The following is a 12,653-nucleotide window of genomic DNA, read 5'->3' on the forward strand; positions in this document are numbered from 1 at the left end:
CTTGTGACGCTGCATTGAGGTGAACCACTTACTTTGATTGACTTGACAAGGTTAGCGGTGCTGTTTGCCACTTCTTTGGCACTCTGGACAAACTGTCGCTTAGCAACAGGGTTTGATGTTTTGGAGGAGGCGAGGCGGCAGGCATTGCACAGGGCGGAGGTGTGTTTGGCAACAATCGTGGCAGCGGAGAGGACCTTGGGAAATGCAGAGGTGTGAAATAAACGTCGGAAAAGTCTGCTGACAGATTTGACCTTTTGATGATGACTTTTTTTTTAAGCAAACACTAATAATAAATACCCCCCAAAAACAAAACAAAAACAAAATGTAGAAAATTAAAAAAATTCAATGCAATGAATGATGGTAGGCAAAACTGTCTTGTATTTATTGTCAAAATTCATATTCATTCTGCTAGCTTTGCTGAAAAAACAAAGACTTTCCTATTGATTGTTGAAAATATAAAATAAATAAGTACTTGTCTTGTAGTGAGATCAAAAACTAATTTGCCTCACTGACGCAAGGGAAAGGCAAGAACATGTATAGAAAAAAAAAAAGAAGCAAGATAGCAGATTTTACTAGTACATGGAGAAATGAACCACCAGTACACAATATGTCCCTGTGTCAGGTAACAGGATTGCAAAAAATTACATCAGCATTTGGAATTTTAGTGTCACTTTGAGTGACACTAATCTTTCTTTGCCTAATAGTCATGTGTGTGCGCGTGGGAATAAAACCCCAAATGCGAGATGATTTACAGCTTCGAAATCTATAGAGGGATGCGTCACAGAGTAACAGCATGCATAAAAAGGCTAATCACTTCCTTTCAAAATAAAGCTGAGCAAATGTGTGTTGAATGAATGATACCTGGGACTGTGTGCAGGCAGGGTCCACCAGGTTCTGACAGGCCATCTGAATGGATTGTTTGGCTTTGGCAAACTGAGTCGGATCCACCAAACCCTTCTGTCCAGCATGGCTGTTCGGGTCAGAGACACCCACCAGATACGCACCCTGTAAGAGAGAGAGATTTGCATGTAAACTTAGGGATTTTAACTTGATTCCAGAAAGTCTTGACCCCCATATCTGTTATTAAACAGATTTATAGCAGGTGTGTAAAATTCTCAGTTCATATGTATATCGAAAGGTTCAAATCAGGGATAAATAGGAAAAAAAAAAAATTTCCATTATGAACTTCCACTTTGTGTGTGTGCAGTCAGGTGGCAGAAAAAAAAAAAAACAACACTTCTTTGACTTTTTCTACAGTCCGAAAAACATTTTTAGTTTCAACAGGCTTAGTTTTGTTCTCACTAGAAGAACCACATCATCCAGTTCAGCTTCTCTCACCATCTGCCTTGGCAACAACTCGCACCCAAGCTTTTCCAAATGACTTTCCTCATTATTGTTCTACTAGAAATCAAATGTCGCAATAAGAGTGTGAAATGCTGAACCACAAAGGCAGAGTGAACACTTATATAGCAGCACAGAGAAACAGGGAGCCTTTAAACATGACTCATCATCATCATCAAAGCCATTATGAACTTCCACTCTGTGAGTGTGAGCAGTCGGGTGGCAGGAAAAGAAAAAAAGAAAAGAACAAAACAAAACAAAAAAAACAAAAAACGACACAAAAGAGGATTGTGGGTTTTATTATTTTTTGGTCTCCAATGGTGCATTTAAATCCCTTTTGAGCCCCATTTCTGCCTCGTCTCTCCCTAATGATATATGTCATATACTCATCTCGGAGTTGATGTTTATGAAATTTTTTTTAATGTGTACAAAAATACACAGGACCTGCATGCACTGTGCATGCAAGAAGCTTCAGGTATCAATACAATACAATACTCAATCACCAGTAGCCAAAACCAGGTAATATATACAGGATGTAAGCCAATTGTAAATTGCAATGTTAGAAAGCAAAGAGCGTCAAGGGCCTTGCTAAAGGGCCCAAGAGTGGCAGATTGGCAATACTGGGGCTTAAACCTCCAACCTTCTGATCAGTAACCCAGATGAACCCGTTATCTATAAATATAAAATATGGAAACAATGGCAATTGATGCAACTTCTAACTGTGCTCTAAGGGATGAAAAGAATGAGTAGGAGCTACTACTGTGTCTTCCTACACTAAACACAACTCAAAAATAAAACTCAGCATGACGAGTTTATTGCTGACAGCCCGCAGCGGCAAACAAACGATGCAGCAAACAGTGGCTTAGTGAGGAAAAAAACGCGCAGGTCATTTCAAAACAACTAACAAGTACGCTCTCCTTCATTAAACAAATTAGCTATACTCTATACTATATCTGCTCAAACCCAACGCGATCCAATCCTATAGAACTCTCTAATCCACTCCGTATAAAATCAACTAACTAACATTACCAGCCTATGAGCATGCCCACCTGTGCTTTTCAGGACCACCACGTAAACCCTTATTTATCTGTGCGTGAGTATATTACAAACACACGGGTATTCATAACAAAAGTGAGTAGAATGTACTTGTGCATCACTTGTGCATAAAAAGAACAGTAAAAACTAAGAAAGAACAGACAAATGAAATGCAAATGGCTGTTTTTTTCTCATTTGCACCCCTTCTCCCAAATCCAGATGTGTGAAATACCAGGAGACTGACACACTTCTCTCTGAACCGGTTTAATTAGGTTAAGGAAACACGTTAGGATAATCCAGGGAAGTAAAAAAAAAAAAAAAAAAAAAACTAAGAAAATACAGTATATAGATGTACAAAAAAACAGTGATGCTCGTTTACCTGAGCAGCCGCTTCAGTGAGGCCACACAAGGCTTTGGAGGCAGAGCCGACCGCGTCTCCAAACTCGAGCAGGTTACTGTTCTTTGCGTTGTGGGAGATGCCTGCCATCGCTTCACCCAAAACCTGCACACCAAACAACACGATGTCACATTCATGGCTAAAAATACTTCATGGTCTGTGTTGCTTACAGACTTGAGATGACATGCAGGGAAAACAAGTCAGGAAGTGGGAGGATTCGCCGTGCACCTTGGAGTTCTCCATCACGCTGTCGATGCAGTCGAAATATCCCAAGTCATTCACTGCCTCTGTTGGGTTCTCCAGCATGCCCCGCACCGTCTACACACACACACACACACACACACACACACACACACACACACACACACACACACACACACACACACACACACACACACACACACACACACACACACACACACACACACACACACACACACACACACACACACTTAAGGTTTAGTGTGTAACACAAGCTAATGATAAACTAAACTGGGTTGGTCAGAATATTTTTGCATTGCTGCCTGATTGGTTTGTGCTGCAGATTCAATCACTATACAATGACGTCACTATTCACTTCCAATTAGTAAAACATTAAATGCAAATGTTGTATATACAAAATATATATCTAAAATAATGACCACAACTTTTTTCAACCTCACACTGCAAATCTCATCTACTCTCATCTACAAAGAAATCAGAAAAAAAAAAGAACACAAGATGTGAAAATGAGAGAAATACCTCCAGCTCCCTCAGTGCGTTGTCACATTCCTTCTGACCTGGTGCTTGCTGTGTACACATGGTGATCAGCTGGTTGATGCTGTCAGTCACGGCACTGTTAAAACCACCAGAGAAAGAACAAGAAGAGATGTAGAGAGAGAGAGAGAGAGATGAGGGAGAGAGGGAATGTGTGGGAGAAGGAGGGAGAGTTAAAGACATAGCGATGAGGAAAACACAGCGATTGGGGAGAGGAAAAGATATGGGAGTATAGAAACACAGTCCGCCCACACACACACACACACACACACGTTACCACGCACTCGTTTCCAGCTCACTCTCCCTCTCTCTGTGTGACTAAGCTCAGCTCTTGAGTGGCAATATAGGAGTTCGGTAATTCTGGCTCTGACAGGCCAGTCATACCCACTCACACGCATTACATAATTGTACCCTTTTTCTTTCAACAAGACAAAACTTGCACACTGTAACACTTCATATATTGCAAAACAATACTGATCATTCAAGACATGTACAGAGCTCTGCTGGAGACAAATGCGGACCTACAAACTTTGTCTTTCAACCTATAACACTCAGTGGTGGATGAAGTAAACAAACCATGTACTTGGAATTATTACTTCAGTAAAAATGCCCTCTTTATTTGCACTTTCACTTTATTTGCATTCAAATGTACTTGAGTATCCAATGATTTATTACAGCTATAATGTTCCTATAATAATTTTTGTCACAAGACTCTTTGTTTAATCAACAGACGTGAAAAGACTCTAATGTGACTCTCAGCACTGATCTATTAATCGAATGATATTAATGACTCAAACACTGATTGATTTCTAATCAGCAACTTTGGGGATAGGACTGAAAATAAAAAAGTGTGGACACAAAGATTTTTTTAGACGAAGAACGCCGTTTTGTAATTTAAACGGATTAGCATAGAAGGAGCCTTCGTTTTCTACAAAATATATATTATATATATTTAACAAATTCTTTATTTTATATTTAAGAAAAGTGAAAAGTGCAATAGTATGGAAACACAGATACTTTTCAATACTCTGTGTTCTTTTTTCTGCCCATACAAATCCAGACCGCTCTTTTCCAAAATGCGTAGGAACCCTGCACTTGACTGAAACAGAATCTTATCCCTCAGTTTTTTCTAAATGGAACCAGAATAAAAGATTGAAAAGCAGAAATAATGTGTGAGGTTCTAACCGTGCAGCAGCAGCCAACTGGTTCTTCAGGTTGGGAGAATTGGGGTCAGTAGACAAAGCCTTTGCAGCCAACAGCAGTTTGCTGGATGACATAGAAATGGTCTTCAGGTTGGTCACCACCTGAGTCTGATCTTCTTTAGACTGCACAAAGAAAAGCAATTCACTCATCTAGGAAATATACTGCAATCAAACTTGAAAAAACAACAACAACAACAACAACAAAAACATCCATCTACCTGAGATTGACCAGCCATGTCCATCCCGGCCTCCAGGAAGTGGCTGAAGTCTTGGCCGAACTTGCCTGTTGCCTTGGTTAGGTCCTGTGTGGTGCCACGTGACGCCTGTACCAGCTCGTTGGCTGACTGGTTGAGGCCTGCAGCTGCCTGGTTCAGGTTTGCTTGAGCTTCCTGGAAGGTCTTTCCACTAGCTGGGAACTGAAAAGTGAAAGAGGGTGAAGGGAGCGTTATAGATAAACATGCTGAAACTCACACCACATTTATCCTAATAAATGGGTTCTGTAGTGTATAGTGCATTCTGTTAAACCTCAGATTTTTTCACCCTGTGACTTTATCTACAACAGATCATCTTTCGATTAAACATACAGCCTATACAGCCTTGAGCCTGCTTTATTCTTGAAGTGTGATGATGTGAGCCAAAGCAGTGACCGCACGGCTCAAATACTCACAAGTGTACCGTATGAACGTCTGGAGGATTAAAAGTCACTACTGGCACATGGCAGACTGCCATGTTAACCAGGAAATGCTTATGCCAGCTTGTCTGGAACGCTCACTTGTTTCCGTGCAGCAGCAGACACCCACAAGCACCGTTATTTTCTTGGTAAAAAAGTTCTGCCATTGATGAGATCGTTGTGTTTAAATTTTTTTTTTAAAGATGCACATAAAAGTATTGATAAAGTTTGTAAATCTGGTTAAATAGTCTGCAACCAAGTTTCAGGTAGAGGTGTTTGAAATGCACTGTGATTAAAAATGGAAATAATCTAAAAAGAAAAAAAAAAAAAAACCTGGAAAATCAATAAAGTATCGTAACAGTAATTATAGTTATTATTATAGTTGGAGCCTTTTATACTTATGTACTATACTTCGTGTTCAGCCTGTTGCATGACATTTGCATTACATACTGCCATTACATTTGTCATTTGGCAGACGTGCTTATCCAGAACGAATTCTTATTTATACAACTGAGCAGGTCAGGGGCTACGGGCCATGCTCAAAGCCCAACCACTGATCTCAACTTTCTATTACAATTTATTTTATTAAAGAATAATGCTTTATGTTTATTTGCTTGAATGTGTAAAATCGCACTACATCAACACATGGTTGCCATCTTGCATACATTAAGTGGGAACCCTGCTTTACTGGAAAATCTATGCTAAATAACTTGCATAACTTAAATGTAAGTTTTGCATTAATAGCATTAGATATATAACACAAATGTAACAGCTTACCATAATATAAAAGCTTTAATCCTAGTGTAGAAAAATAAATGCGACTGAAAAGTTTTTTTTTTTATGAAAACACCCTGCAAATTTGAAAGTCAATAGGATTGGATTAAAAAAATAAATTAAATTAGTATTTCTTTTCTCTGTGGCCCGGCAACGAACGACCCACGGCCCATTGTTTGGGGACCCCTGACGTACAGTAGGTGCGTGCTCACCTGGTCAGAAAGGAGCTTTTTGCTGGCCTCTCCCACAGTCCTAATCGCATTATCCACATCTCTCTGTCCGGGAAGGGAGTTAACACAGCGGTTCAAAGCCTGAGACACAGCTTTGGCCACCTGAATGAATGCACATCACACACACACCAGCAATTATCATCTGCTCTGACAAAACTGCTAATAGAACACTAATCATAGATTGCTTGAAAAACAAAACATTTATCTTTTCAAAAGTCTGACATCAGCAATTAAAGGAAAATCGTGCTCCTAAATATAAACCAGCTCTGCTCCAGAACTGCAACGAAAGCATTGCGTGTCTAACCTGAGCCAATCGCTGTTGACTCTCAGGATCTCCAGGTTTGGCGATGGCTCTTTTGGTTTCTTCGATGAGGTTGCCAGATTTGTCGAGGACGTCTCCTGCACAGTCCAATACGGCGTTGCATGACTGCCGGTCTTCTGTGCTGGCGGCTACTCCGCGGGCTGCAGATGCGAGAGAGCGGAGAGCCTGGGCCGCATCCCGTGCCGCCATGCCTGAGAAGGAGCATACAGAAATTATAAGCAATGTAATATTTTGATGTTGAATAATACATTATTTGGTGTTGTTATAAAAAATATAAAAAAATTATTATTAATGATACAATATTATATCAACAATTCCAGATTTATGGAACAATTTTTTTTATCCTAATACCACAACATGACCTTGATAAACTGCATGGTGCTGCATGATGATCCTGCATTTGTGTAATTACAATAAGTTACAATTAAATTTTTTCAATTGACTTACATCACGTTAGTTACACTTTTTTTCACCACAGGTAGGGGGTGCTGTAGTTGAGATAATTTATTAACACAGAATACACTCTCGGAATGAGCACAGAACTTGCCTTCGGTGGACTATTCAGGATCCAACAATGATTGAGTGATTTGAGCTTATATTTGAGAGGAACTGCACATGAGCTTATACCCTTACCAGTATAATTCTCATTGCCCTGCGTAGCTTCACTTAGTAGCTGGGCAATAGCGGAGCTCACTGCTTTGGTGTTGGAGCCCAGGTCCTGAGAGCACTTCTCCAGCTGATTACACACACACACACACACACACACACACACACACACACACACACACACACACACACACAAAATAAAAGACTGTTATTAGGTGAATTTCAATCACATTTGCACCGTGAACCCTCCAGACTGAGAGTGAGCAGGTTTTGAGCTTTTCATGAGTCTATTCATAAATGTGAGTATTAAATTAAATATAAACGTTAAAGTATACAGTGATTTCTCAACAATAGTGCAGACTTGATCATTGTTTTCCAGAACACCGCTGCACTGATAAACCGTCACGTTCAACAGAAACTAGCTGAGAGGAAAACCTCCAACGTCTGCATCTTGTGTATGTGTGTGTGAGATTGTGTGTGTGTGTGTGTGTAGTCACTGCCCATGTGACAGGAAATGTGTGAAAAAATGGCAACAGAGCGTGGGAGCCTTTGACAAATGTTGCTCTGTGGCTTGAGGGCAGAATAACAACCTGTAAGTGACAACAGAAACATGCAGCATCTTTCATTTTCTGTAATATTTTTTTTAATTCTTGAACCTAAGGAAGTCCTAAAAAAAAGTCCACGGTTTCTGCAGCTTTCATTAAGACCTGTTTGAAATTATTTAACAGGGCAGGGAATTTAAGACTTTTTAAGGCCTACAGTTTAAATTTAAGACTATTTAAGACCCCGTGGAAATCCTGCAATTCGTGATAACGAGGAGAAAACTTAAGTATTTTTGTTATGGTGAGAAAAAAATTTTATGATCGCGTGAAAGCAAACAAAAAAGAAAAATATTACAAGGTGTGACTTCTTAGGAGTTTGGTGTGTAAAACTGATCTGTCATCAATTTAATAAGCTCTATATTTATACAGGTATTGTATTGTATTGGTGTGTGAAATCTAAAACGGGGAGAACATGAATGTTACCGTCTCTCCGGGAAGAGGTCTGAGTTTCCCTTCGGCTGCAGCGACTTTAGCCTCCTGCATGTCTTTCTCTAATCCTCTCACTGCATTCAGAGCGTTATCAATCTCCAGAGGACCGCATGCCTCCTGAGCCTGGGGGGTTTGGGGTGTTCAGGTTAGATTTTCACATTTGAGCTTCGTTAAGATCGACCAAAGAAAATAAAACTGGAACTATAAACACCCTTCGTAAAAGCGAACAATGCAACTTACTGTATAGACAAATACACGTTAATTAGCATTACCTTTTGAACAGCTGTGCGGAGTTCAGCCAATGCATTAGCTAGGTTTTTGGCGCACTGGCTCAACTGCATGGCAGAGGCCTGATCACTAATAGTGGGAACTGTAGCCTTGGCTGCAGTCACCATCTTAGTTCCGGGCTGACAATGGAAAAAATTAAGAAAGAGTAATGAGCAAAAAATAAATAAATAAATAAATAAAATAAAAAAAATCGTTTCTTCAAATTAAAGATAGGGTGCTGAAAAAAGAGAGCTGGGCAAAAGAACCTGCACGAAGTTCTGGCTAGCTCCAATTAGAGCAAGCTGAGCGCTGGGACTGTCAGGTTGTGCCTGGCTGCCTCTCACTCCCTGTACCAGCTGAGGGATCTGTTCTGCCACCACCTGTCAATCATCAAAAAGACATCAGGGAAAAATTGTAGATGCTGCAAATGCACAATAAAGCATGCAATAAAACACATCTAAGAAGTTGATTATGCAAACTGAAATAACCTTAAAGTGTGTTATTCTACACTATTCTCCTATTATTTTGTGGTATATGCACGTAGTAAATGCACTCAGAAATCCCTGTATGAATATTTGCTAGATACCTTGACCGCGACATGATCCTACAACGAACAGGAAGTGAGCGGTTTCCCCCACGAACGTACCTTGCAGCTCTGTACGAGTTGTTGCTGTGCAGCTGGGTTCTTATTTGAAGAGGCAGCGTGCTGGGCGGCAGCTATGGTCTGAGTTGCGGCTGCAGCGGCCTGTTTTGCAGCGTTCTGCAGGAAACGGTTGCTTGGTTAGAGAGAGAACTATTTAAAACCTCACACCAGACATGCTGGAGACATTGAGAGTAGGTTCTACAATCATTGATTACTGTAGCTTTTTACATAAGCACTAGGACACTTTAATGACAATTACATCATACTGAGTCACTTTAACCTGTACTTCTGTCATACAAATCCACCCATCCCTTCTGTTAATTCATGTATGTACATACATTTATATTCTTTTTCTGCTAGTGTGTGTATATATATATATAAATAAAATTCATACTCGGATTATATTTTAATATACTTTTATACTTATTTTATTTTACATTACTTTTATTTTTTTTTTACTTTATTGTATTTCTTTCATGTTTACAAGTTGGACAGTCGTAAAAAGCGATTCGCTATATGTCAGTCTGTATGAATGTGTGACAAATTGAATTTGAATTTTATTAAGAGTGCAAATAAATAGTGAAGGCAGAGGCACACACAATCACAGCTACAGATAAAATTGTGCTTAAAGTCATTGAGAAGGTCAAGAAATCACAAGTTCATTCATGCCTTTGAAACCTTTCATTAAAGATTAGTGGAGTTTTTAATACTTATTTTATAGATTCCAAACAAGTATTGGTGTAATACTGCTCCAATTACCCAAATTACACATGGACGTAACAATCCATTCTAATTTTTTTTTTTGGTGCCAAAATCGATCTAAACACTGCCCTCGGGTCGTTGAATTTTAAAAACAAAATGCAGCATCCTCATGTGGGATTCGTTCCGCTGTTCAAACAATCTCCAGGGAATTGAACTATTCCTGACAACATCTACACAGAACTCCCAGCATGTCCAATTACAACAGCAGTGTTTTCTTGTTTTGAATATTTGAGATCACATGCACCTTTTGCTTTTTCACACGCTAGAGCGCACACACTCTTATTTGCTTGGCTCCTCTGCTCCCAAACACTTTCTGACCAGTTATAAACAGCATGTCATGAATAAAACAACAATCTAAAGATAGTAAGCAGAAATCTCTACAGACATTAAAAACCCAATTTTGTTCATGGTTAATAAAGTTATTATCTTACAGTGTTTGCGTTGAGAAACGTTTGCACTGCTTTCAGTATGAGCCTATGTGAAAGTCCAATCACGCCTTTGAAGACAGAATCCCCACAGAATCCTTTTTGAACAATTTATGTACCACGTAGTCCAATGCCTTAAATACTAAGCTACCACCTCCTAATATGTTGAATCATAGTGAGATCCGAAATGATCTTTTTTTTTTTACAAATTCCTGACTTTTAGTTTGGTTTTAGTTTGGCTATCCTCACCTCCAGCTTGTTGACCAGTCTCTTTTTGATTGCATTCTGTGCTGCGGCATTGGTGGCCATACGCAGGCCCTCGGCGGCCTCGCGTAACTTCTGCTGCTGCTCCTCGCTGTCTGGATTCGCGGCAGCACCCTGCGTTAGTGCACATACAGACAGCCGCACTTGTTAGGGTTACGGAACGGATTTAGACGTCGTTCTTTCGTTAACTGCGATTCGGCAAGAAAACGTCTCCTCCACATTCGTAAAAAACGGAGCGCTTATCTCGAATCACGCACCTTGGCAGCCTCCACCATCTTGGCAGTGGCATCGGCTAAAAGCTTCGCGGCGGAGAGCAGTTTACGAGAGTTCTCCAGGTCTGTTTCTCCCTCGGCGTCCGCTTTAATGGCGTTGACCAGGTCGGAGGTGGCCTGAGCCAGGATCCGAGCCTGTCGCACCATCTCACCTTTAAAAACCAGAGAGAGTGAGAGATTGGGATTTACTAGTACAAGCAGCATAAAAACTTTTTACTTAAGTATTGGGACACCTGACTACCCCTGTGCACAAGGTAAACTCTATCAAGATATGCTTTGCATGGTTTTTAGTGAAAGATCTCCTGCTATAGAGCTCTGACCTCAACCGTATTTAACACCTTTGTGATTAATACGAAGTCTGACTGCACCCGAGGCCTCCTCACCTCACCTACATCAGTACCTGACTTTAATAACAAACAAATCAGTGTTTTCTCAGAAATGATAAATTGGTTGTAAAACAACCACAAATTTTTAACTGTTTTTATTTAATTTTTTCAGAATTCAGAACACAACCGTCATCTCCTTTTGCCAAACCTGCGTCTCCCATGGAGCTGAAGATGTTCTCGGTTACATCCAGGATGCGGTCGGTGGCTTCTCCGTGGCGTCCGATTGGTTGGCCTCCGCTGGCATACTGCTTAATGTGCTGCAGCAGTTCGTTAAGCGCCTGGGTGACACCTGTGGCGGCCACGCCCACTTGCTTTAGCAGCTGCTCGTCGTTGGTAGCCCCCTGTGATGCATCCACGCAACCTTCAACCGATTTAGCCACCAGCTTCCCTGCCTCTATCAGCTGCTCCTGACATACTGGAGAACTGATTGTAGGAGCCACCACCTGGATTTTACACAGAAGCATATGATTAAATCAGTGAGTCTTATGGAAAAAATGTGGCTGAACCATAACTGCACACAAACCAAAACCATAAAATAAGAGCAGTGAGGAGATAGAAATATGGTATACGTCGTCTGCTTGTGCTTTTTTTACCACTTACCCGCGTGCATGCCACCAGCTGAGAGGTGGAAAGGGCGCACTGTGTGGCAGCCGCGATAACCCGGTTTTGCTGGGCAGAATCTTCGGTCTTCTGAGCCACGTTCTTCGCCTTTAGTACCAGAGTTGCAGCTGCTGTAGCCACAGCTTTAGCCAGCTTCATAAGCATGTCCTGCAAAAACGTTCACGTGTTTTATTGTATTTTTTTACTACGTCTTACAGGCACCACTGATTCAGACTTGAGTTCAAATTGGATTTCTGTGACTGATGTGCAAGATTGACAAGATTATGATTAAATTTGTGAATGCAAATTAACCGAATTGTGAAATATTGATAGATGCTTAACAAAAGACCTTCTAAGCAGTGCCAATTAAATCAACCATCTATACTTTAAAGTACAACGTGCATATTATCCAGACAAGTGATTCAGATTTTTATATCCGACAAACTGCGTACAAACTCTAAAGCAGAATACAAATAATCTGACTTCACTGACTGATACACCAAACAGCATATGTTTGTTACTGTAACGTAAAACTGAGGTCCTGAAATGAACGGAGAATCCAAGAGTGGAATGACCACTGAATACTTGGAATTCTTTCCATAAGGGTGACAGTCTGTGACCACAATAGATAAAGTGGCATGTCAGGGGGGGTTATGTTTAAAAGTCACAG

General features: G+C 40.4%; 1 protein-coding gene across 2 annotated transcripts in view; it reads right to left on the bottom strand.

The window, feature by feature from the left end:
• The window catches only part of tln1 (talin 1), a 63,349-nt gene that overhangs the window by 14,920 nt on the left and 35,776 nt on the right, over window positions 1-12,653 (bottom strand). For both annotated transcript variants that reach the window (XM_083568066.1, XM_083568065.1), the window contains 18 exons: window positions 11,984-12,151; window positions 11,532-11,826; window positions 10,983-11,149; window positions 10,711-10,839; window positions 9,278-9,391; window positions 8,898-9,011; window positions 8,637-8,771; window positions 8,359-8,487; window positions 7,361-7,463; window positions 6,710-6,918; window positions 6,388-6,507; window positions 4,950-5,147; window positions 4,715-4,854; window positions 3,515-3,608; window positions 3,002-3,091; window positions 2,756-2,878; window positions 862-1,005; window positions 33-194 (listed from right to left, as the gene is read on the bottom strand). In XM_083568066.1, coding sequence (XP_083424192.1) covers window positions 33-194; window positions 862-1,005; window positions 2,756-2,878; window positions 3,002-3,091; window positions 3,515-3,608; window positions 4,715-4,854; window positions 4,950-5,147; window positions 6,388-6,507; window positions 6,710-6,918; window positions 7,361-7,463; window positions 8,359-8,487; window positions 8,637-8,771; window positions 8,898-9,011; window positions 9,278-9,391; window positions 10,711-10,839; window positions 10,983-11,149; window positions 11,532-11,826; window positions 11,984-12,151 — 2,634 coding nt within the window. The remainder of the gene's footprint in view (window positions 1-32; window positions 195-861; window positions 1,006-2,755; window positions 2,879-3,001; window positions 3,092-3,514; window positions 3,609-4,714; window positions 4,855-4,949; window positions 5,148-6,387; window positions 6,508-6,709; window positions 6,919-7,360; window positions 7,464-8,358; window positions 8,488-8,636; window positions 8,772-8,897; window positions 9,012-9,277; window positions 9,392-10,710; window positions 10,840-10,982; window positions 11,150-11,531; window positions 11,827-11,983; window positions 12,152-12,653) is intronic.

This window comes from Silurus aristotelis (genome assembly GCF_946808225.1).
Source record: "Silurus aristotelis genome assembly, chromosome: 18".
In the NCBI taxonomy this organism is placed as follows: Eukaryota; Metazoa; Chordata; class Actinopteri; order Siluriformes; family Siluridae; genus Silurus; species Silurus aristotelis.